General features: G+C 41.1%; 2 protein-coding genes across 3 annotated transcripts; both read right to left on the minus strand.

Annotated features, from left to right (window-relative positions):
- Nucleotides 1-3,237: 3,237 nt before the first annotated feature.
- On the minus strand, nucleotides 3,238-11,926 carry LOC137293587 (actin-1-like). Of its 2 annotated transcripts, XM_067824224.1 has the most exons (9): nucleotides 11,850-11,911; nucleotides 9,410-9,580; nucleotides 8,968-9,204; nucleotides 7,504-7,743; nucleotides 6,214-6,352; nucleotides 5,974-6,081; nucleotides 5,588-5,779; nucleotides 5,112-5,231; nucleotides 3,238-3,801 (listed from the first exon to the last, which is right to left on the minus strand). In XM_067824224.1, the coding sequence occupies exons 3-9, from the start codon at nucleotides 9,166-9,168 to the stop codon at nucleotides 3,599-3,601; spliced, it is 1,203 nt and encodes a 400-aa protein (XP_067680325.1). In that variant the 5' UTR covers nucleotides 9,169-9,204; nucleotides 9,410-9,580; nucleotides 11,850-11,911; the 3' UTR covers nucleotides 3,238-3,598. The 2 variants fall into 2 exon arrangements, with proteins under 2 accessions (XP_067680325.1, XP_067680323.1); XM_067824222.1 differs by lacking the exon at nucleotides 8,968-9,204 and having other exon boundaries at nucleotides 11,850-11,926.
- A 3,286-nt stretch (nucleotides 11,927-15,212) lies between these two features.
- LOC137295206 (uncharacterized) lies at nucleotides 15,213-25,766 on the minus strand. Its single transcript, XM_067826526.1, has 16 exons — nucleotides 25,607-25,766; nucleotides 25,125-25,364; nucleotides 24,575-24,713; nucleotides 24,357-24,464; nucleotides 23,813-24,004; nucleotides 23,506-23,625; nucleotides 23,111-23,306; nucleotides 21,892-21,899; nucleotides 18,681-18,766; nucleotides 18,234-18,404; nucleotides 17,735-17,974; nucleotides 17,168-17,306; nucleotides 16,943-17,050; nucleotides 16,431-16,622; nucleotides 16,124-16,243; nucleotides 15,213-15,925 (listed from the first exon to the last, which is right to left on the minus strand). Exons 1-16 carry the CDS (start codon nucleotides 25,736-25,738, stop codon nucleotides 15,720-15,722), a joined length of 2,397 nt encoding a protein of 798 aa, XP_067682627.1. The 5' UTR covers nucleotides 25,739-25,766; the 3' UTR covers nucleotides 15,213-15,719.
- Nucleotides 25,767-27,507: the final 1,741 nt, after the last annotated feature.

The raw sequence follows: 27,507 nt of genomic DNA on the forward strand, positions 1-27,507 counted from the left end.
TGACTAGAATATGGCAGGGGCGGGGGCCAATTTAGCCGTTACACATATCTCGAACGGTCAGTGATATGGCTCCCTAAAATTCCTTGTGATCAACGAACTGTGACTGCATCCACACTTTTCATTTAACTTGTAAACAATATGATGCTATGTTGTTAAAGTTTTCATCGGCCAACTATTAACTTAAATAAATAAATATTTATTTATTTATTTATTTATTTATTTATTTATTTATTTATTTATTTATTTATTTATTTATTTATTTATTTATTTATTTAAAGTAACCACAAATCACCATCATTAATCACAAACCTCTCTCTCTACCATTACCTTCATTCATAAAAGCAGCTGGACATCCCACTTAGACCTTACCCCAACACCATAGTGCCCACAGTGCCAAGAGCGGTGAACCAGAGACGGACGTGGGGAAGAGTGAGATAAGGCAATCAACACCTGTCATGTGATGTGTTTATTCTCCAGCTCACAACATGTCAACACACTGTCAACAAGGATGAAGGGAGCCGCCTTTGACGCACCGTCTCCAATACCCAAGCTGCCTGCAATACCCCCCTCCCCACAACCATCTCCACGCCATAGGTGCTCAACGCTTCTCGTGGTCTGCTCGAGCCGTCTAGAAGTGGCCATCGAATTAATTTAAAAGATAAACAAACCCAAAAACATTTGATGTCTCCTTGTGAGTCATTTTCATTGTCAGTGGTTGTAGACGCGGACTTTAATAAACAAACGAACAACGAGGCACAATAACTTATTGCATCGTGTGTGAGATATATGTTCTCAAGGAAATGTAGCAGTCAAAACACAAAAACAAAACCACCCTCTCCCACCCACCCAACAAAACAAGCAAAAAAAAACCAAAAAAAAAAAAAAAAAACCCAACAAACAAGACAACAAACATAAAAATATTAAAAAACCCAAACACAAAATAAATATAAAAAGCCCCCGAAAAACAGACAGAGAAAAAAACCGAATAAAAATGAAAAAAGCAAGTACCCCTTAGTTCAGCTCCCCATACTACCTCAGGAATGTTTCCATATTAGAAATTCATTTAATTATGCATCCAAGTTTCATCCTTCAGGTTGTCATATCTTTCGGTAAAACTTTAACCGTCTTTTCGACCAAACAGTAAATGGCCCGTGTGCAAAATACACAGTATATATGTCGGAAAGCGCCAAATCATCATCATCATCATCATCATCATCATCATCATCATCATCATCATCGGTTTACCGTGCATGTTGAGATCCGTGAATATCTTGGTTATCGGACATCGATTCTTGTCGAATAGACGACTAACGGAATAGGGAGGCGTGGCTCCTGACTTGATTGATACGTATACCAGTTACGTGAATAGATGCTCATGATGTCTATCACTTTATTGTCCGCTCCCATCTTGACTATTACAAACCCCACTAAATAGCTGGAAAACTATTTAAAATACAAAACAAATCATACACGAACCGACCCGTGAAGGTCCGGGGTCGAATAGGTCTTCAGCAACCCATCCTTGCCATGAGCGGCAAGTATGCTTATCGACTACCGAGATCGGGTTTTCAGACTTGCTGCCTTGGTTGACACGTCATCGGTTGCCAACTGCACAGATCGATGCTCATGCTGTTGATCACTGGGATATCTAGTCCAGACTCCATTATTTGCATAACGCCGCCATATAGCTGGAATATTTCTGAGTGCGGCGTAAAAGTAAACTCACTCGTGCACGAACTTCGTCCCTTTCCTCGGATTTAACTCTCCTATACAGAGTGGCACTTGGGGTCACCACCTGGAATTAGCATTTCGGACACCGGCAAGAAGTCTGGATTGATGGTGAAATAAGAAACGGAAAAAAGTAACCGATTTTGCAAGTTGTTTGTTTTCTTATTTACTAACTAAGTATAACATTTTTTGGAAGTTCTGTGCATCCTGCTCTCTATGTTCTGGTTGGTGTGTGTGTGTGTGTGTGTGTGTGTGTGTGTGTGTGTGTGTGTGTGTGTGTGTGTTTGTCCGCACGTGTGTGGCAAACCAACAAAGGTTGTAATATAGCAGAAATATACGGAGTTACGTTTCTGTTTCCCACTGACCAATAAAACAAGACGATAACGTTCTGCATTCATTATTCGTGCCATGCATCTAATCGCCAGCGATCTAGTCCACACATGCAAACACAGGAATTTCCGTAATTCAGCCAGAGGCTTGCACACAGTATCTGCCTCAGACTACTGTATTTCTGTACTGAAAAAACACCACGTCATCTTTTTTGCGTCCCTTTAAACTCTGACGTCAAAGAGAAATTAAGTTAACAATCAGCTGAGGATTTAGAGAATCAGCCTTTCCGCAGAGTACGCAGTGTTACAAAAGCAGACGAAAGGAACAGCGGTTGACAGCCCCTGCTGCCAGCTAGTTCCCAGGGTAGGTGACAGCTGTGATATACTACAGTAACTAAGATTTATGAACTAACTGTGGGGTGTAATGGTTTCTGACGTGATCAAGACGGATAAATGTAATGACAAAGAATACACATGAGATACACATGTGAAATGAGAGAATGTGGGAAAGAGGAAGGTACAGATTTAAGATACTGATGGAGTAAGACATGTTTTAAGTTTCTGATAGTGCATTATAGGATTGTGTGATTGTAAGTGGCGTTCATTGAAAATCGATGAAAGGGAGATAACTCTAAATCTGTTTACCTCATGTCGTCTGCAAAATGGCGATTCGCCTCGCATTCAACAGAAGTGCTTCAAACAGTTCAAAATTAAAATTCAGGTGTTCGGAAAGATAAATACGTAGTTCAACCTACCCCGCCTCTATCCAACTTCTATCCGGCCTCTATCTATCTATTGTCCAGCCACTGTTCTTTCATTTTCTAGTTTCTGTGAAGAAACTGTTTAATTACTGTAATTCAATCATCGTGTGGATTATTTGAAAAAGTGTCACGAGAAACACTGGAACTTAAGGAATTAAAAGGCATTTCGAAACCATCGGATTGAGTTGGAAGTTTACATCATCTACCCCCAACAGAGAGAGAATTTCAGAATTCACATAATCGATCAACATTGCCGAAACCATTCACAATAGAGCTGTCTGCGTTCATATGAATAGCAGCAGCATCACAAAGACAGGAACTGACTCACAAAGTATGAAGATGACTTAATCGGATAAGCGTTCGAATCATGATGACACTGGATGTTTTGTGTCAAGAGAAAAAAAAGGCAAAATGACAAATCACACTGATACATTTACTCAAGTCACATAACCCGTTCATATTGTATTTGGAGTGATATGTACTAATGGATTCCTTACATGTGCAGATAGATTAATAAATACATGGTATATACAGATGGAAGTACGTCCAATGCACAATGCTGGATATAGTTACTTAGAATGAATGATGTTGCTAGATGTCCTTTACACCAACAGAATAAACTCAATCCAACTTCAAGATCAAATAACAACTTATGTATGTAATAGTCTCTGTTTACTCTTGGTTTAAGCTTTCTTTTGCAACTTGAATTGCAATTGCAGACGTGTTGAAAAATACATCTCATTCAAAGGCCACAACCATCTGCCTGTCACAACATGGTGCTCAGAAACACTTCCTGTGAACAATGCTAGGTCCAGATTCATCATACTCCTCCTTGGATATCCACAGCTGTTGAAAGGTTGAAAGCGAGGCCAAGATGGAGCCACCGATCCACACCGAGTACTTCCGTTCAGGCGCCAAAATGACCTTGACCTTGATAGCAGACGGTATGGCGCACAGTTCCTTCGTCATTCTTTCTGCCAGACCTGCAGAGATGGAAAAAGGACGTTGAATGAATGAATGAATGAATGAATTTCTTTATTTCCTCCAGAATTTACATCCGAAGATTTACAGCATCTCTGATGTTACTCAGAGCAAACACATAATGTTAATATATAGAATATGAATGCTAGAATAGAAATATGAATGCTAACGTCATAAGCTGTGTAAATAAGTATTCAATAACATATGTACACAGACTGCCGGTTATTGCTGCACAGAAAAGATAGGACTATCCAACACATTCTTGAGATGAAATACATATTTACAAAGTAATAGTGACACATTTTCCCAAGTGGTCAGGCTAACAATTCTAGGTAATGTTTGAGCCGCTCCCCAGAATAATGCAAGCATTTCATTTTCATCCAAAAGTTCAATTTCAACATAACTGTCAACATCCAGTTGGTCAATGAGGGTGGAGAAGAATTAATTTCGTTCAGCTACATAGTACTCACAGTGCAAAAGTACATGTCTGTCATAATCAAATGCATGTCTACCACATCTGGAACATTCGCTAGATATAATTGGTCTAGATGCTATCTTTAGAGAGTATTGGATGCAATATCTAAGATGTGGACATGCTAGCGCTAATCTCCATAGTATATGAAACTTAAGTTTTGAATGTGTTGACCTGTATCTGACCAGATCTTCTCTTAGTAATAATCTGCTTTTCCACCTATTTTCCTCATACATGGATATTGCGTTACATACCATTCGTCTCCATTCGGTTTTGCAGGGGAATGTTCCAGTACTGATAAAGATCGAAATGACATTATGAAGGTTGTACTTAGAGGCAGTTGATATCATTGCATCACATATACTGGTGCTAGTATTTGTATTATTAATATTGGCTGTCGCTAGGTACGAACATACTATATGTTTCATGGTAGAAAAACATGAGTTTGTGCAAAGCCTTGTGCACAAGGTGAATGTGTGTTATCAATGAATGAAATACAGACAGTTTCACATACACCGACACTGTAATGTAGTATTTAAAACCAAACAGGCCTTAAAACAGGCCGACTCCCGCCTGCAAAACTGCAAAAACATATTTAAAGACAATTGCGCAACATTGTGTCGTGGGCCACACATACTGATTTGGTTGATGTACGTCATCTCATTTGAACGACGCCATGATGTCAATCACTCTATTGTGTGCTCAAGGTCCATTAATGAACACATAACCCACATATAGCTAAAACATTGCGTTAACACTGTCAAGCGCAAAGGGCATGCAAAGCCAAGAGAGTGAGTAAACAGAAAATAGCGGCTATTGTGATCTACAGCCGCACCCCACCTGGATATATCGTTGATCCCCCTGACAGAACAACATTATTGTAGAGATCACTCCAGAGGTCAGTGTCACAGTTTTCCACCGAGCTTCTGACCATCTCGTGGACGCCTGGACTCCCCATACCTTTGAATGAAATAGGTATGATTCTATTTTCAAACGGCAACATCAAGTATATGGATGTAGCAGGGCGTTAGGTCACCCTTTAGATGGCATCCTTACCTTGTCAGCTTGATAACCTCTTTGGGCATGTGGAGAATGCGTCCGACATCGGATCAGGAGGTCCTGGCTGGACACTACACATGTGTGTATTACTGAACGCTATCAGGGTTACGACTGGAAATGTCCCGCAAGACTTACACAACGGTCAGTATTCATAAGGGTTCTATCACTCAACTTATCTATTTATATAAGACAAGGCTATAGCAGTTCCATTAGAATTGAATGAACAGTCATTGGAGAAAGTGTCCTGTAACATTGACCTGTGAAACTCGGCTGGAACAGACATTCCGGAGCTCGGAACCTCTCATTGCCGATAGTTATCACAGACCCGTCCGGCAGCTCGTATCTTTTTTCAATGGCGCTGGACTGTGCTGCTGACACCATCTCTGACTCGAAGTCCATGGCAACATAGCAGAGTTTCTCCTTGATGTCTCGCACTATCTCCTTCTCAGCTGCAATCACAACAATTCCACATGTCACAAAGACGATACATGGGAAATTGTCTGACAAGCATGTTCAAAGAAGAGTTTTGAGCAAAATATCGCGTTCAGGAAAACATGTAGATGTGTCAGTATATATGGTGGAGAGATTGTGGGCAATACTCAGACAAGCGTGGACTGTTTCCCGATGAAGAACGACCACTCACATGAAGTAGTAAAGTTGTATCCTCTCTCGTGTAGAATCCTGCTGAGGTAGGAGGTCAGGTGACGGCCAGCCAGGTCCATTCTCCGGACAGCATGGGGCAGGGCGTAGCCTGACATAATAATCTCAAATCAGGTTATACAACAGGTATCGTTTCACTGACAGAAACACGCGTTAACTTTAGAGTGTTGTTTCACATGCTCAAGGTTTAAGGTTTGTTGTGAAATATCCCGTTTTGTCTCACCTTCATATATGGGCACAACGTGCGAGACGCCATCTCCCGAGTCCAGAACGACGCCAGTGGTTCTCCCCGAGGCGTACAGCGACAACACCGCCTGGATACTCACATAGAAAGCGGGAATCTCGAATGTCTCAAACATGATCTATAACGAGGAAACAAGCGTCAGTCACACGATCGAGATATCACGAAACAACCTTAACTCCCACTCTGTAACATTGCACTAAGGTTACCATAGTGACTAACGATCACCTTAGTGCTTTGTGAAAGGATGTCCTGAAGCATTGTGAAAGCATGTCCTGAAGCATTGTGAAAGCATGTCCTGAAGCATTGTGAAAGCATGTCCTGACGCATTGTGAAAGCATGTCCTGACGCATTGTGAAAGCATGTCCTGACGCATTGTGAAAGCATGTCCTGAAGCATTGTGAAAGTCCACTATTCCAGTAGCATCGCGGAGACGTGTGAAAACTCTGGTCACGGCAGACCCGTGACTGACATCATGAACACCATTTCATATAGTCGGTGAAAGTAGCATCGAGGAGACGTGTGAAAACTCTGGTCACGGCAGACCCGTGACTGACATCATGAACACCATTTCATATAGTCGGTGAAAGTAGTATCTTGTAACTGCACGAACCGCATTTATAGGCAGATTTTTAGATACTGGGATACAGTTCTGCCTCGATCGTACGTTTGTGAGTGGGAGGGATGTGCGGTAGTGTTTTTGATAAAGGTAAACTCTTGAATCTCCATACAGGTAAATGTAATCACCTGTAATTGATGCCAGTCTGCACCACTGTATATAATTCATATGACGCATATGGTTGAAACAATGCCACCCAATAGTGAGGTCACTGACCTTTAGTAACCCATGCCTGTCGTACGAGGCGACTAACGCGATCTAGTGGTCAGGCTCGCTGACTTGGTTCACACATGTCATCGTATCTGAATTGTCAAGATCGATGCTCGTACTGTTAATCACTGGATTGTCTGGTTTACAGCCGGCCAGCATATAGCTGATATTCCTGCGTGCAGTGTAAAACTAAACTCGCCCATTCACGCTCATCCCATCACGACCCCTACCTTCCTATCTTCTCACTGTAAATACACGAACAGGTTGTTCAGATTTTGGAGAATACATTATTGTGCTGATCGGGGGTAGAAGACAAAGTATACCCTTACATCTCCATAACGATGAAAATGTTTACATGTTTGATGCTAGTATACAGCCCGGTATATGATTTATAGGACACATGGTTTTAACAGTGAGACCTCCCCCTTGTTAGGTGACCTTACCTGCACCATCTTCTCTCTATTAGACTTGGGGTTGAGTGGTGCCTCCGTCAAAAGTACTGGGTGTTCCTCGGTTTTCACTTTCAGCTCGTTGTATAAGGTATGCATCCACAAACGTTCCATGTCGTCCCAGTTGTTGATGATGCCGTTCTCTACGGGGTATTTCAGATTGAGGGTATCTCTCTTAATCAGGGCCTCCTCCCCAATGTAACAATCTTTGGACCCCATCGCTGGCATGCAGACCTGTTGGTGTGATCTCAGTGGATGAAACCATCGCGCGGTAAATTTTAACTCTTACAACCTGGCTAAGAACGTTTATGTTCTAAATGTATGTAACTCACAAATAAAAAATAAACAATGTAATGATGGGAGATTTCAGCGAATGAGGTTCACATTTGAGCTGTATGTTGTAAATATGGGCAATATGCACAGCGTCATATGGGGGTTTTCTCCAAAAAGGTTTGTTGCGGACACATTCAATAATATATGCATGTATTTGAAAGAACTCTTAAAAGGTACTCTTTGCCTATGGATTTGTAACCGAGAACACTGATATATGTCTTTTTGGGTTAGGGTTAGGTTTAGTCAGAGTTATGGGTTAGGGTTAGGTTTAGTCAGAGTTATGGGTTGGGGTTAGGTTTAGTCAGAGTTATGGGTTAGGGTTAGGTTTAGTCAGAGTTATGGGTTAGGGTTAGGTTTAGTCAGAGTTATGGGTTAGGGTTAGGTTTAGTCAGAGTTATGGGTTAGGGTTAGGTTTAGTCAGAGTTATGGGTTAGGGTTAGGTTTAGTCAGAGTTATGGGTTGGGGTTCATTGATTCATCTTATGTTAGTAGGTTGTTCACTTGTTACATGCCCAAATACATTTAGCAGAGGTCTCGTAATTTCGGTCTCTGCTCACAATGCTCTGCCAGCAAATGCAATCATATCTTATCGCTATAATTGGTGTAGTCGTTCGATTGCACACATGGGTACAACGTGTTAAGCCCATTTCTGTGAGAATTATCGAATCCAGTCTAAGTAAACTTAGCCTCAATGATATTCGTTACACTTATAAGTGGAGGAGAGTAAGTTTACTTTGACTGACCTTGAATAAATAATACAACTCACTCACTATTATTTTAAACGCATACGGCCTGGGTGCGAACGTTAAAAAATATGAACCTGTGTCACAAATCAACAATGTACACGTTTAAAAAGAAACGCATAGGTAGTATTTTTTCCATCTAACTTTTCGAATTTGAATCATTGGTGGCTATGTAAGACACTTACTGAGACTCAGCGCAACAATGGGATTGGTCATTTGGAGGCTGGGGAGTCTCAGTCTGCGATTGCAAGGGAACTGAATGTGCCACAGAGTACCATAGCAACACTTTGGCATCGCTACCAGCAGCAAGGGTCATCACGTGATCACCGGATCTTAACCATATTGAACATTTGTGGGACGAATTGGATCGCCACAGACGTTACCTGCTCTGCTTGTGACCTTGAGGGAAAAGTTCCCAGGCACCTCATCCGGAATCTGGTCCAGTTTATGGGACGCCGATGAAAAAGAACCATTGATGCTAATGGGGGCCACACAAGATACTGACTGCTCTGCGACCTTGACCTTTGAACACTTGGACCTTTGGGACGTACGGTTTCTTGCAGTATTGGGCCGATAATGTTCATTCAGGCTTTCTTCATGACTGCCCTTTATTACTGGACCTTAAGTGTATAAATTGATGACAATTTTCAGCTATGCGTTTCTTTTTTGAGTAGTATGTTTTAAATTTCTAGGAGTAGGAAATTGCATTCCATATCAGTGAGTGTTTACACTCAGTATTATGCCAGGCCTTATTATTTTAGAAATATCGACTCAAAGAAGCGGACCACGAAACCTGATTTAATTTGAGACCCGGTATATACTCACGTGGACCTTAGGTCTACCGGCAACTGTTGGAAACACAACACGCGGGGCCTCATCTCCAGCAAAGCCGGCTTTACACATCCCAGATCCGTTGTCAATGACAACAGCGGCAAGATCTGTATCGTACTCAGACATGATGTATTGATGGCTGCACTATATGGTTTGGTGAAACTTCTGAAATAAACGGGTTGAGTTCTTAACTTAGTTATGCTACAGTACAGCTTTTGAAATGACACCTGAGTGAGTGAGTTTAGTTTTATGCCACTTTTGGCAATATTCCAGCAACATCACGGCGGGGAACACCAGAAAATGGGCTTCACATATTGTACCCATGTGGGGAATCGAACGCGGGTCTTCGGCGTGACGCGCGAACGCTTTAACCATTAGTCTACCGCCCCGCCCCGAAATGACACCTGAATAAATCTTAATATTTTTATGACTGGTGTCAAGTAGGCCCACACACTGGTGTCTGTCTATTCTTCAGAAAATCAAAATCCAAACAAGAAAGCTGGATAGTCTTCAACAGCCCAGATCTTGCTTGACACATGCCATCGTATTCGAATTGCTCAGATCGATGCTCATGCTGTTGATCACTGGAGTTTTGGTCCAGTCTCGAATATTTACAGACCACCGCTATATAGCTGGAATATAGCTGTTTGTGGCGTTAAACAACAAACTAAAATGTACAAACCATAAACAAAACACAATCGGCTGAAGAACATATGAAAACTAGACCACAAATGCTAAGATGCAAACAAACCTATGGATAGACATCGGGCATGTCAGGGTCAGCATAAACATCGGGTTTCTCCTTAGGATACACATCGGGTATTTCCGGGTCAGGGTAAAAGCCGGGTATGCCCTTGTCAGATACACATCGGTTATTTTCAGGTCAGGATACACATCGGTTATTCTCTCTCTCAATCTTTATTCAGAACTGGAGGCCACAGGCCCACAGTACACACACACACACACACACACACACACACACACACACACACACACACACACACACACACACACACACACACACACACACACACACACACACACACACACACACACACACACACACACACACACACACACACACACACACACACACACACACACACACACACACACACACACACACACACACACACACACACACACACACACACACACACACACACACACACACACACACACACACACACACACACACACACACACACACACACACACACACACACACACACACACACACACACACACACACACACACACACACACACACACACACACACACACACACACACACACACACACACACACACACACACACACACACACACACACACACACACACACACACACACACACACACACACACACACACACACACACACACACACACACACACACACACACACACACACACACACACACACACACACACACACATATATATATAAAACAGTTCAACGGTTATTTCCGGGCCAGGATAAACACCAGGTATGTGCGGGTCAGGATAAACAGGGTATTTCCAGGTCAGAACTGACCACCCATATCATACTCGAATCAGGTGGTGTAAACTTGGAGATCTAGGATGGACTAAGCTACGGGTTTGCTGGACTCAAACAGGGCTTTTTGGGTCTAAACCAAGGGTTCGGACGGACTAAAGTAGACGATGGAGCGATCCTGAGCTATGAACAAATATGATTTGTCCCATGTAGCAGAGCGTTGCACATTACCTGCAGTGTGCGGGTGTGTGAGAGACTGTATCTGTGGGTCAACATTTTGGCCAATGCTGGCCAGATTACGCTAGTCCCTATGACGGCGTTTACATGTTGACACAGAATGCTCATCTGTCCCTTTCGTTTCAGAGTACATACATGTATGTTGATCTGTAAATATTTATAGGTGCGGAGACCTGGACTACCTCTAGCAATAGTCGAACGTTCAGGCATACATTTTGATATTTTGATAAAAAACAACGCATTGTAGGCTTACAAAACTGAGATTACCTCAAATATTTAAAAAAAATAGTATACAATTCATTCAGATGTCGTACATGATTTTTCAGATGTTATCTGTGTGCACAGAGCGGTTGCGATAATTGATGCTCATGCTGTTGATCACTGGCTTGTCTAATCCAGACTCGATTATTTACAGATCACCACCGTATAGCTGCAATATTGTTGAGCGCGACTCTAAACAACAGATAAAACAATGGTTACAATGACCCAATTATTCGCTTCTCGTTTTTGTCAACACGTCCCTAAACACGATAATGCAAATGTCGAGCGGTGTTTAGCGACAACTATTGTCAGTAAATGGCGCGTTATTATTACACGTTTCATTTCATCACATTCAAGACATTCCTATTGTGTCTAACTTTACGTATCCTATTATTTTACATTAAAACATTTTGATTTAGTAATTTCAGCATTATACTCACTGTAACGGTCACACTGACCATGACACAACCCCACACAACTGACACGGGGAACGGGAAACGACAGGAAGTTGTATCTCGATCGATACAGGGACGCTCCAAACAGCCCGGGACTAATTTTAACGTACCAGATAAGACAATTCAAAAGTGTCGTCAAAGTGCAGGTGTACAATTAAACATTGTCAGGAACTGCATCCAGAAACTTGTCTGGAAGTACTAGGTTTCTAGACATTACACGCTTAACATATAGGCTAGTTTGGCTGATATATGGCCCCTCATACTGCCGGTACGGGGTGCGTAGCCGATACGAGTTTACATGATATTAAACAACACTGCTTGGTGTAGTATGTCGTGACGCATCTACTTTGTGTTACAGGACGGTGGATCACTGATGTAACAGGTTATGTGTTTGGGAGTAACGGTTGAATCGGATACCTCTTTGCATTAATGAAATCACCTTTCAACTTTAAACCTAAATTATGATGTTCTGGATTCAGCAGTAAAACCTAGCATGTGTACTATCGATATTAAGTATCAAAGATATACAGCTGATTGTATGTTTTAAGAAAGGAATTCGACTTCAACACTGAGTAATTTACTAAATAAATAAGGTTAAGGTGATACACAACATAAAGGAATAATGGCTAAAACTTGCACCTATTTGCATTGATGGGTCTTTTAGTTCCAAACCAAACTTTTAGCAGAACGCTTGGCGAATATTGTTTCTATCAGTATTATAGCGCTGTATTAGATGTATTGGTGTATCTTGATATTTACCGTGACGATAGTTCTTGTGTGGTTCGTTGTTATTTTGCCTCTCCTGGTTAATATGTACTTCTATGCATGAATGTAACATGTCACGGATATTGCTGTATGAATTTAAATACTATGTCATATTTATTTATTTATTTATTTATTTATTTATTTATTTATTTATTTATTTATTTATTTATTCATTCATTCATTCATTCATTCATTCATTCATTCATTCATTCATTCATTTATTTATTTATTTATTTATTTATTTATTTATTTTTGTGGGGTTAGTACTTTATCAGGAGTAACAACCTTTATGGATAGCAGAACAACCAACTACCCTTCCTACACGTCCTTGTAACCCGCACCTCCTTCAGCCATCTCTAAACCACTGCGTACAAACAACCCACCCATACGGATCAGTATATCAACTACAGCTCCAATCATCCTCCCAAAGTTAAGACTGGCGTCATATCTATCCTAACTAGAAGAGCGAAAAATATATGCTCAACAAACATGCATGATGAAATCCAACACCTGAAGACAACCTTCGTAGAACTGAACAACTATCCAGCCCAAATAGTCCATAGAGCCATAGCTGCTACCCTGTCACCTCCCTCTGAAAGACCCAAACCTGAGTCAGAACCCATCAAGATCACCATCCCCTATATTGGCATCGATACCTCTTTTACATCATCATCCAGCCTCAACAACCTCCTCCATGCCAACGGAAGGAAACCTGTAACTGTCGACAACAAAAACCCAAAATGTGTGATTCACAAAATAAACTGCGATTGTGGACAGAGCTATATAGGCGAAACATCCCGACCGATCCACACCCGTGTGAAAGGACTCCAGACATCAGTCACAAAGTCCGACATCAAATCAGCCATCGCTGATCACATCCAGTCAAACCCCAATCACCTCATAAACTGGGCCGATATTACCATCCAACAACCAAAAGGACTTCACCAAACGCAAACTCACCGAAGCCATTAATATCAAATGTCAAACTGTATATCCTCACTATATATCCTTTGCCACCACTGCATGTTTCATTCCTGCCTGACAACGGTGCAAGAATCTGTACCGAAACGTCACACTACCGTAATAAGGAAGTTGTTATCCATAAAGTTTTTCAATCTTGTACTCCCCAACTTCTAAAATGCACTCAAAGACGGTATTTTATCAGTCACGTGAACCAATCAAAACTCGACATTCTTACATGAGGCTGGATAATCGCGTTTTAACAGTTCGTGTGTGTGTCCTACTGAGAGAATGAATTATGGGAAGGAACGCAGCAGTAACATGAGAGGACATTAAGTACATGCCGTTGTTGTTTTTGCCATCATAAGGTTTCCAGGAATCAGGCAGTGGCTTATCATAGTTATATTTCCGTTGTTTTCTGCCATATTGGGTACCTCATGCTGTTGATCACTAGATTGTCTGGTCTGGACTCGATTATTTACATAGTGCTGGAATATTGCTGGGTGCGGCGTAAGATTAAACTCGTTCACCTATATTTGGTAATATTTCATTCCTCTTCTTGTCACAGCATGTAAACAAGTGATTAAACATTGGTGCAACATATAATTTTCTTCGAGGTATTCTGAGTAAAATGTATGAAGCAGGGGTCTATGATTTTATGACGACTGTTGAAGGGAGTGACATGAGTCACACAGATGTAAAGCCCTGAGACAGAAAGCAGCTTTTGTGATGCCGGTGAAGTTTGGCCTGACACCCCGTTGCCAATTGATAAAACTCTGATGGGGCTATGAGAAAATAAATTTGTTTGTTTGCAGGAAGAACGTGAATTCCATACATTGTCTAGAAGGCGATGGAAGTCTGCTGTCTGCTGGAAGTTACTGTCCCTTAACTACTGACGTCACAGACTAAACACGTCAACAATCAACTGACGTCATAGATAATGGTAGTGTCTGTGGTGTAGATGACCGGTGGACGTTTTGCTTCTTGGGTGTGCTAAAACAGCTGTAACGCCTTGGTAGGAGGTGAGTGTTTGTATCTTCATGTGTGAAAGCCTGTCCTACGGTACGGTACGGTACGATTGGGTTGGGTTGGGTTGGGTTGGGTTGGGTTGGGTTGCGTTGGGTTGGGTTAACCCAGCCCTAACGTCCTCACGAGAAGTTGTGGTTCTGTATTCTAAAGGGTAAACACGACAACATATTTGTGTACATAATAGACGACTGCGTAGAATTGCGAACTGCTTCCTGTTGTTCACAGCTCGTTAGTAGCAAGGAACTAACGATTCAGTCACTAAACAAGTTTTCTTTGTTTAAACGACTTGCGGTATCACAAAACCAAAGACAAAAGAGACCGTCGCTCTTCATGCAGAGAGTCGGAAAAACCTTGGCAGTAAAGTAAAGGTAAAGTGCAGCAGTCACGAAAATAAATGTTAAAATCTGTTTCGGTGTAGCAAATGTGATTAATGTATGGTGATATTTCCACGATTTCTGTTTGTTAGAGCACGTTGTATAACAGAGCACGCTACACGAAGTTTTTGCAAGGATTAGGAGCGTAGTATTGCAATATACAAGTGATTAGGTGTATCAAATAATACTGATTATTATATCCAAGTGACAAAACGACATCAGACTGAAACATTTATTCACGATATATAATCTATACACATTGTTGCTACGTGAGAGATATGTACAGATGGATTCATTACATGTGATATGTACACATGGATTGGTGTCTGTGTGATATGTTGTACAAACGGATGGATAAATATATGCTATATACAGATGAAATCATGTACATGGAAATATACACAATGTTGGATAACATTAATGCCCCTTCAGAATCATGTAAAACATGGCGCCCTTAACACGGCATAGTAGTGGTTAGGAGTATTGACAATTACAGGGTTTTCTCTACCAAAAGAACAAATAAATATTTCAATCCATTCGTACACACAGTGCGAGAAGTCCAATGACATCTTCTGTGTGTAATATTCTCTCTAAACATGCTGGATGGCGTTAGCCTTCATTGACACATAAAAACATGGAGAAACCTCTGAGTCAGAACGACACCCCATTCCCATTGAAAGAATTATACCTTCACCCCTCACTGTCAACTTGTGTCACGAAATAGCGGTCAGAAACACTTCCTGTGAACAATGCTGGGTCCAGATTCATCATACTCCTGTTTGGAGATCCACATCTGTTGAAAGGTTGAAAGCGAGGCCAAGATGGAGCCACCGATCCACACCGAGTACTTCCGCTCAGGTGGAGAAATAACCTTGACCTTGATTGTGGACGGTACGATGGCGCTGAGTTCCTTCGCCATTCGATCTGCCAGACCTATAAAATAACAGCGTCACTATTTGTAGAAAATGGGACAGTCATGAATGAGAACAATTCACGATGCAAAGTGGTGAACTGTAATCTTGGATTCTTACATTTAATGATATAGGATCAATCGCAGTGCATTTTGTCCAGGAATAACCATGTCATATTTCAAACACGGCTTTTGCCTTGGCAACTACAGCAACACCTCACCTGGATACATTGTTGATCCCCCTGACAGAACCACGTTGCTGTACAGATCCTTCCTGATGTCAATGTCACAGTTCATCACCGAGTTGTTGACCATCTCGTGGACGCCGACACTCTCCATACCTGAGTAAACAGCAGGTGTATAGAGAAAGGGTTGTTATTATATACTAATGTTTATTATATATCACTGATCAACACCAAGTATTCATGTTTATCGTTGAACGCAATCGATCATCGCCAATGCTTATGAGGATAAATGTTTTTTTAAGTTCCGTTAGAACTGGATTGTCCGTCATCCTGTACTACTTACCCGTGAAGCTCGGCTGGAACATACACTCCGGAGCTCGGAACCTCTCATTGCCGATAGTTATCACAGACCCGTCCGGCAGCTCGTATCCCTTCTCAATGGCGCTGGACTGTGCTGCTGACACCATCTCTGACTCGAAGTCCATGGCAACATAGCAGAGTTTCTCCTTGATGTCTCGAACTATCTCCTTCTCAGCTGTAAACACAACATTACAACTTATCACAATCAAGAAATACGGGCTACATAAGGTGTATGACACAGTGTTATTGATACCGAAATATATATAACTATGATGATATTGGTCTTACATTTGTGAAGATTAATCAATATCCTGTTACCAACTGTTGTGCTCATTCGATCCAACATATTTCAGCATTATGTGTGAAACGAAATAATGCTTTTGAAATTTATTTTTAGGCTTTAATTCATATAAAATCAGAGAGAAGGAAAACTGTTTATATCATAACATAAGGTATGGTATATGAATGATATGAAGACACGTGTGGACCACTCACATGAAGTAGTAAAGTTGTATCCTCTCTCGTGTAGAATCCTGCTGAGGTAGGAGGTCAGGTGACGGCCAGCCAGGTCCATTCTGCGGACAGCGTGGGGCAGGGCGTAGCCTAAGATAATCACAAATCAGGTTATATAATAAGTAGCACAGGAATCACACGTTACGCTACTTGACAATATGAACTAACATTTTGTAGTCTATTGTGAAATATCCGATTTGGTCTCACCTTCATATATGGGCACGACGTGCGAGACGCCATCTCCCGAGTCAAGGACGACGCCAGTGGTTCTCCCCGAGGCGTACAGCGACAACACCGCCTGGATACTCACGTAGAAGGCGGGAGTATTGAATGTCTCAAACATGATCTGTAACGAGGAAACAAACACCAGTCACATTAAGATGCAATTTAACGGCACCCTTATGTGCAAGCATGTCCTATATGCTATAAATCTACAATTTTGAAAAGATGTACCATGTCATCTTGGTCTAACCACACCTCCTCATTTAGTAAAATGCAACCATTTTCATCTTCTAAATGAATGTTATATGCCGATCTCAATCTCGGCATTTTACTGCATCAACTATGAACAAAATCGAATCCAGTTATTAGTGGTTGACAACACGTGAACAGCCAGGTGAATCATTGTAAACACACGAACAGGCTGTTCAGATTTTGGAGAATACATTATTGTGCTGATCGGGAGGAGAAGACAAAGTACACCCTTACATCTCCAGAACGATGACAATGTTTACATGTTTGATGCCATTATACAGCCCGGTATATGACCCTTACCTGCACCATCTTCTCTCTGTTAGACTTGGGGTTGAGTGGTGCCTCCGTCAGAAGTACTGGGTGCTCCTCGGGTGCCACTCTCAGCTCGTTGTAGTAGGTGTGGTGCCACACACGTTCCATGTCGTCCCAGTTGTTGACGATGCCGTTCTCTACGGGGTATTTCAAACTGAGGATACCTCTCTTACTCTGTGCCTCGTCCCCTATGTAGCAGTCCTTGCTTCCCATCCCGGCCATGTAGACCTGTAGGAGGGATTTCAGTGCTTAAGGACCACGTGGTAGTTTTATAGGCAAATGTTTAACATTGTAAATGGACATCCGTTGCAAATAATGAACACGTTTCGCAAAAAATAAACAAACATGAGCTACTTTTGTAATTGTGCTTTTTGTTATACTGACAAATATTCACATTAACCAATACGTCAAACCTAATCTTGTTGGAGCTAACGATACAAGGATGTAGTGAAACCGTATTTATTGAATGAAGACACTGTCTACTCACATCGTACTTGGGTCTACCAGTGATGGCTGGAAAAACAGCACGTGGGGCGTCATCCCCAGCAAAGCCTGCTTTACACATTCCAGATCCATTGTCAATGACAACAGCTGCAATATCTGTATCGTACTCAGACATGATGTATTGATGGTTGTACTGTTTGTGTGGGTGAAAATTCTGAAAGAAAATAATTGGGTTACTTACACTATCTGAATACTGGAACAATACAAGTGTATTAGATGAAGCCCTTTACTCACTTTGCCGGACACTGGTCAATTTACCCCAGCGAGTGATAAAGCTGACATAGTGTTGACTGTGGCGTAAAACAAGATTCACTCACTGACCCTAACAAGTTAATCGCTCATTGTTAGTGCACTAGTTTGCTACATATATTCCATATATCCCATTTGACCTAATGTCAGTGTATAAAGAATAACGTCAGGTTTCACCTACCTGTAGTAACTGTTTCCAGATGTCGATGTATGTGATTCCTCCACTATAAACTGTTGGGTATTTATACCCGGGTACTGAGCTATTTCCTGGAATCGTCATATCGATTATTCATAGTTTTCTCCTTGTATGGAAGGGAATCCCCCGATAAATATAGAAGTCACCCAACTTCCGAGAAACCAGGTGAATCCTGATCTATAAATAGATGTGATTTGTCCCGGGTAGCAGGGCGTCGCATATCGCCAACAGTGTGTAGACATTTAGATACTATATATGTAGGTAAACATCAGCCTGACCTATATTGGTCATAACACGTTAGTCACTCTAACGGATGGCAGACTTTTGCGTATCAATAACTGAAGTGAATTTTCACGTGGAATATCTAGCTTTCCCTTCTTGTTTCATAGTCATTCTATATTCTGATGTGCAAATATTTTCAGGTATCACAATTTGAGTTCTTTGGAAACACACCACAACATTGGAACTCACACAAATAGTTTAGAAACCTACCCGTGAAAATCCGGGGTAGAATAGGTCTTCAGCGACCCATGCATGCCATAATAGGCGTCTATGCTTGAGCTAAGCGGCGACTAACGAGATCGGGCTCGTTGACTCGGTTGAGGCATGTCACCCGGTCTCACTTGCGCAGATCGATGGTCCCGCTGTTGATCAGTGGATTGTCTGGTTCAGGCTCGATTATTTACAGATCGCCCCAGATTGCTGTAATATTGCTGAGTGCGGCGTAAAACTAAAGTCGCTCACTTCTATTTTGTACAATATTTCATTCCCCCATGTGTGACAGTGTGTAACCAAGTGATAAAACATTGGTGCAGCATATGATTTTCTGTGAGGTATTGTGACTAAAATGTATGAAGCAGGGATCTATGATTTTATGACGACTGTTGAATGCAGTAACATGACATAGATGTAAAGTTCTGAAACAGAAAGCAGTCAGAGTGCGGCGTAAAACTAAACTCACTCACTCACTCAAGTTTGGAAACCATGTGTCTTGGTTTCTTAAAATGTGCTATGAATGTTTAAATTCAAATATTGGGGGAGGGGTATGCGTGTGTGTGTGTGTTTGTGTGTGTTAATATCCCGTGTTTCATTGTTTGATCACTTTCCCGACATTCCTGAGACTTTAAATGTGAGAATACAGTAGAGCAGAACTTTTGACGTGGTGATATGAAAACTTGTCAGACAGCAATGACACAATCACACACAAATAGCAACTGATACGGTTTGCACATGACACGATATGAGAGTTACTTCCCTTGGTACTGTGACCCTTGACGACACAGGGACACACTCCAACAACAATCGCGAGGACGATTTGTAATGTGTCACGTAAGTTTTGCCTTTTGATATCGACAAAGTAGCTCAATATTTAAAAATATATTCAGAAATATGTCATAAAATCAAAGTTTCAATACAACTTCGTGAGCATCGTGGTAAATAAAAGCGTGGTAAATAAAAACTGCAGTGGTTGATATACGACCCCCATATTGTTATTGCCTGCGTCATGCATGGCTGCCATTACTTGATATCGACGCTGTGTCTCGCTGTCAGTACAACATCGCAAAACATCCATATAGGGTTAAAGTTACGATGACAGCACTTCCAAATATGAATGGCATGAGAAGCATATCAGTGTATGGACTTATACATTCAGCCAGGTTTATTCCTTGATACATTTACCATGTGTATTTGTTTACAATGTGTATATGTTTACTATGTGTATGTGTTTACTGTGTGTGAGGGACAATTGCTATTATATTTCGCAGGGAGTCTATATGATTACATCCTGCTTAATTATATATGATCTCTGGAAATCCTTGATAACATAATGACATGCAAGTGCCGATGGAATAAAATAACTGAGGGAATATTTCCGTCTGGACGTTGTGTTGTGTTGAAAACAAATTAAAAAAATAGATTCCATGTTCTATTACGATTACTCCCATCCAGTAAATCACCTAGAACCGTTAGTGTACGTTTCTCTGTTAATTCTCCGTACTCCTCCCAAAGACCTCATATGTATAGTCGCCATTAAGTAAGGATGTTGTATACGTTGGTTGTGCACACTGGTGCCTGTGCCAAGCAAGCTGATTCTCCAATACTTCATAAAGATAAATTTACTTTGTATTGCACTGAACGATCGGAATGAGCGTAGCAGTAATACAAGACGACGTTTGCCACACTGTGCTGTTGACCTTGCCTGGATAAGATATAAAGCCCATGGACACTCGCTTCTGATAGTTATGTTTCTGATGTTTTCTGTCATAATGGGTACAACATTTCATGGGGGCACAATGGTGCAGCATGTGACGCTCTTTGGGGTATTGTTGGTAAATGTATGAAACAGGGATATAGGACATGTATGACGACTGCTAAATGCAGTAGCACGGCAAAGACGCATGTCCCTAGATGAGATGCGAAGTACTGAAACAGAAAGAAACACTTGTGAAGCGGATGGTATTTGACCGAACACTCCGTTGCCCATTGATCATCAAAGAAATCAAATATTTACTTCATGGAAGAAGAATCGAATGAATGCATGTCTAGAGGGTAATGGAAGTCATCTGTGACGTCAACAATGGAGAATCGTCATGGCATTTTGCATCCTCATAAGTACTGACGTCACAGACTAAACTCGTCAACAATCAGCTGACGTCACACATAATGAATCTATGGGCAATATTGGCGACCGGTGGACGTTTTGCTTCCTAGGTGAGTTACAACAGCAGTCAAGCCCTGGGGCCCGTTTCACGAAACTCTCGTAAGCCTAAGATCTCGTAACTTTTCTCGTAGCATCCATAGCTCCTGTGTTACAGTATAGGAGGTACAATGGCTACGAGAAAACTTACGAGATCTTAGGCTACGAGCGTTTTGTCAAACGGGCCCCAGGTAAGTGAGCGCTGTTGTCTTCTAATGTGTATTCGTTTGCATTTAAGGAAAGCCTAGGGGTAAAACTTTGACATATCTGAGTACATATTAGACGGATGCGTAGATTTGGTAACTGACTTTCTTGTTCCTTAAAGAGTCCATAATACATGTATTAGTAAATGAATAAGTTAGTTACAGTTTACTTAGGAGATAAACACACTGTGTTTGTAAATCAGAGGTATATAACGAACTCATCATAGCCCAAAATTTATCTACCGAATACGTAGCGTGAAATATAAAAGGGAGCTATCATAACTTCGTTATGTACCTCTGACTCTGAAACAAGGGAAAATGTGTCCGTGCCACCATAACTGCGTTCTTAAAATTACAAAATACATTCTGTATTGGAAAATCATATTGTCATTATATACCCCTGAATGTCGTTCATTAAGCAATCATAAACCAGTGTTTTCTGAAGTCATGGTAGAATACTGTTTGAAAGACACGTGATTGTGTTTGTATGAGAAAACTACAGGGAGTCGGAAATATACTTCAGGTAATGCGCAGTGTTATCAATAATAATTGTTAAACAGAAACTGGTTTGGTGTTGTAAGATCGATAAATGGTGAAAATTCTGAAGAAAATGTGTTTAACGAACGGACTACGTCTAGAATTGTTTCTTTCGATATAAGCATAGACATTTTTGGAGGTGCTCGCGGTTACATGTTCACATTTTCCCTTTCAGGATTTTTATAGTCAGATATATTCTAAATAGATATTTCCTATGCGTCATAAAGTTAAGAGAGTTTTCAAACTTAGTTCACATTAAAATAGATTATTGACATTTTCTTCTCAACCAAATACGTAAGAAGCCATGGGGTATCATAATGTCTGAAGTGTTCACTCTTCACGCCAAATAGTTGGATTCGATTCACAAAATAAGTGCAATGTTTCCTTTTACTGTTGTCAACATATGAACAGTTAGATTTCTGGATGTTAACAGGCAAAAGAAGAAAACAAATATTCGACGGAAACATTTATTCAAGTCACATAACCTTACACATTGTTGGTACAAGTGATATGTACAGATGGATTCATTACATGTGATATATACACATGGATTGAAGTATATGTGATGTGTTGTACAGATGGGTTGATAAATATATGATGTATATACAGATGATTTCATGTACATGGATACATATATACAATATCTGATAACATCAGTGCCCTTTTATAATCATATAAAACATGACGCCTTTTAAAAGGCACTGTAATGATTCAGATCATTCATGATATTGTTCGGTGTTCTCTACTGAAAAACAAAGATGTAATCCACCGTTAACGCGACGTCAAGTCCAGACAACAACTTCTGTGTGTAATATCCCCTGTTAATATCCTGGGTGGTTTTTGCTGTCGCTTGCAACGTGAAGACATTGATTTTTCGATTGCAATTTCAAATATAAAGTACACCTCCTTCCTACTGAAAGTCTAAACATTGCACCCATCATTGTCAACTTGTGTCACGATGTGTCGCTCAGAAACACTTCCTGTGAACTATGCTGGGTCCAGATTCATCGTACTCCTGCTTGGAGATCCACATCTGTTGAAAGGTTGAAAGCGAGGCCAAGATGGAGCCGCCGATCCACACCGAGTACTTCCGTTCAGGCGGCGAAATAACCTTGACCTTGATTGTGGACGGCACGATGGCGCTGAGTTCCTTCGCCATTCGATCTGCCAGACCTGTAAAATAACAGCGTTACTATTTGTAGAAAATGTGACAGTCATGAATGAGAACAATTTACAATGCAAAGTGGTGAACTGTAATCTTGGATTCTTACATTTAACGATATAGGATCAATCGCAGTGCATTTTGTCCAGGAATAACCATGTCATATTCCAAAAGACGGCTTTTGCCTTGGCAACTACAGCAACACCTCACCTGGATACATTGTTGATCCCCCTGACAGAACCACGTTGCTGTACAGATCCTTCCTGATGTCAATGTCACAGTTCATCACCGAGTTGTTGACCATCTCGTGGACGCCGACACTCTCCATACCTGGGTAAACAGCATGTGTTTAGAGAAAGGGTCGTTCTTACTTACTAATGTCTATTATACATTACAAATCAACACCAAGTATTCATGTTTATCGTTGAACGCAATCGATCATCGCCAATGCTTATGAGGATAAATGTTTTTTTAAGTTCCGTTAGAACTGGATTGTCCGTCATCCTGTACTACTTACCCGTGAAGCTCGGCTGGAACATACACTCTGGAGCTCGGAACCTCTCATTGCCGATAGTTATCACAGACCCGTCCGGCAGCTCGTATCCCTTCTCATTGGCGCTGGACTGTGCTGCTGACACCATTTCTGACTCGAAGTCCATGGCAACATAGCAGAGTTTCTCCTTGATGTCTCGAACTATCTCCTTCTCAGCTGCAAACACAACATTACAACTTATCACAATCAAGAAATACTGGCTGCATTAGGTGTATGACACAGTGTTATTGATGCCGAAATATACTGACGATCATATTGACTTATATATTTGTGAAGATTAATCAATATCCCTTGGCCTTAACAATCCTGTTATTAAGGTAGAAAGGTTTACCAACTGTTATGCTCATTCGATTCAACATATTTTAGCATTAAGTGTGAAACGAAATAATGCTTTTGAAATTTATTTTTAGGCTTTAATTCATATAAAATCAGAGAGAAGGAAAACTGTTTATATCATAACATAAGGTATGGTATATGAATGATATGAAGACACGTGTGGACCACTCACATGAAGTAGTAAAGTTGTATCCTCTCTCGTGTAGAATCCTGCTGAGGTAGGAGGTCAGGTGACGGCCAGCCAGGTCCATTCTCCGGACAGCGTGGGGCAGGGCGTAGCCTGATATGATAATCACAAATCAGGTTATATAATAAGTAGCACATGTTACGTTACGTGAGAATATGAACTAACATTTGTAGTCTATTGTGAAATATCCGATTTGGTCTCACCTTCATATATGGGCACGACGTGCGAGACGCCATCTCCCGAGTCCAGAACGACGCCAGTGGTTCTCCCCGAGGCGTACAGCGACAACACCGCCTGGATACTCACGTAGAAGGCGGGAGTATTGAATGTCTCAAACATGATCTGTAACGAGGAAACAAACATCAGTCACATTAAGATGCAATTTAACGGCACCCTTATGTGCAAGCATGTCCTATATGCTATAAATCTACAATTTTGAAAAGATGTACCATTTCATCTTGGTTTAACCACACCGCCTCATGTAGTAAAATGCAACCATTTTCATCTTCCAAATGAATGTTATATGCCGCTCTCAATCTCAGCATTTTACTGCATCAACTATGAACAAAATCGAATCCAGTTATAAGCCAGGTGAATCATTGAAACACATGAACAGGTTGTTCAGATTTTGGAGAATACGAGTACATCACTGTGCTGATCGGGAGGAGAAGACAAAGTACATTCTTACATCTCCAGAACGATGAAAATGTTTACATGTTGATGCCATTATACAGCCCGGTATATGACCCTTACCTGCACCATCTTCTCTCTGTTAGACTTGGGATTGAGTGGTGCCTCTGTCAGAAGTACTGGGTGCTCCTCGGGTGCCACTCTCAGCTCGTTGTAGTAGGTGTGGTGCCACACACGTTCCATGTCGTCCCAGTTGTTGACGATGCCGTTCTCTACGGGGTATTTCAGACTGAGGATACCTCTCTTACTCTGTGCCTCGTCCCCTATGTAGCAGTCCTTGCTTCCCATCCCGGCCATGTAGACCTGTAAGGACAACGTGGTAGTTTTATAAGCAAATGTTTAACATTGTAAATGGACGTCCGTTGTAAATAATGAACACGTTTCGCAAAAAAGTAAACACACACGAACTACTTTTGTAATTGTGCTTTTTGTTATACTGACAAATATTCACATTTACTGTCACGTCAAAACCTAATCTTGTTGGAGCTAACGATACAAGGATGTGTTGAAACCGTATTTATTGAATGAAGACACTGTCTACTCACATCGTACTTGGGTCTACCAGTGATGGCTGGAAAAACAGCACGTGGGGCGTCATCCCCAGCAAAGCCTGCTTTACACATTCCAGATCCATTGTCAATTACAACAGCTGCAATATCTGTATCGTACTCAGACATGATGTATTGATGGTTGTACTGTTTGTGTGGGTGAAAATTCTGAAAGAAAATAATTGGGTTACTTACACTATCTGAATACTGGAACAATACAAGTGTATTAGAGAAAGCCCTTTACTCACTTTGCCGGACACTGGTCAATTTACCCCAGCGAGTGATAAAGCTGACATAGTGTTGACTGTGGCGTAAAACAAGATTCACTCACTGACCCTAACAAGTTAATCGCTCATTGTTAGTGCACTAGTTTGCTACATATATTCCATATATCCCATTTGACCTAATGTCAGTGTATAAAGAATAACGTCAGGTTTCACCTACCTGTAGTAACTGTTTCCAGATCTCGATGTATGTGATTCCTCCACTATAAACTGTTGGGTATTTATACCCGGGTACTGAGCTATTTCCTGGAATCGTCATATCGATTATTCATAGTTTTCTCCTTGTATGGAAGGGAATCCCCCGATAAATATAGAAGTCACCCAACTTCCGAGAAACCAGGTGAATCCTGAGCTATAAATAGATGTGATTTGTCCCGGGTAGCAGGGCGTTGCATATCGCCGACAGTGTGTAGACATTTAGATACTATATATGTAGGTAAACATCAGCCTGACCTATATTGGTCATAACACGTTAGTCACTCCAACGGATGGCAGACTTTTGCGTATCAATAACTGAAGTGAATTTTCACGTGGAATATCTAGCTTTCCCTTCTTGTTTCATAGTCATTCTATATTCTGATGTGCAAATATTTTCAGGTATCACAATTTGAATTCTTTGGAAACACACCACAACATTGGAACTCACACAAATAATTTAGAAACCTACCCGTGAAAATCCGGGGTAGAATAGGTCTTCAGCGACCCATGCATGCCATAATAGGCGACTATGCTTGAGGTAAGAGGCGACTAACGAGATCGGGCTCGTTGACTCGGTTGAAGCATGTCACCCGGTCTCACTTGCGCAGATCGATGGTCCTGCTGTTGATCAGTGGATTGTCTGGTTCAGGCTCGATTATTTACAGATCGCCCCAGATTGCTGTAATATTGCTGAGTGCGGCGTAAAACTAAAGTCGCTCACTTCAATTTTGTACAATATTTCATTCCCCCATGTGTGACAGTGTGTAACCAAGTGATAAAACATTGGTGCAGCATATGATTTTCTGTGAGGTATTGTGACTAAAATGTATGAAGCAGGGATCTATGATTGTATGACGACTGTTGAATGCAGTAACATGACATAGATGTAAAGTTATGAAACAGAAAGCAGTCAGAGTGCGGCGTAAAACTAAATTCACTCACTCACTCAAGTTTGGAAACCATGTGTCTTGGTTTCTTAAAATGTGCTATGAATGTTTAAATTCAAATATTGGGGGAGGGGAATGTGTGTGTGTGTGTGTGTGTGTGTGTGTGTGTGTGTGTGTGTGTGTGTGTGTGTGTGTGTGTTAATATCCCGTGTTTCATTGTTTGATCACTTTCCCGACATTCCTGAGACTTTAAATGTGAGAATACAGTAGAGCAGAACTTTTGACGTGGTGATATGAAAACTTGTCAGACAGCAATGACACAATCACACACAAATAGCAACTGATACGGTTTGCACATGACACGATATGAGAGTTACTTCCCTTGGTACTGTGACCCTTGACGACACAGGGACACACTCCAACAACAATCGCGAGGACGATTTGTAATGTGTCACGTAAGTTTTGCCTTTTGATATCGACAAAGTAGCTCATTATTTCACAATATATTCAGAAATATGTCATAAAATCA

Source organism: Haliotis asinina, chromosome 8, assembly GCF_037392515.1.
Source record: "Haliotis asinina isolate JCU_RB_2024 chromosome 8, JCU_Hal_asi_v2, whole genome shotgun sequence".
In the NCBI taxonomy this organism is placed as follows: domain Eukaryota; kingdom Metazoa; phylum Mollusca; class Gastropoda; order Lepetellida; family Haliotidae; genus Haliotis; species Haliotis asinina.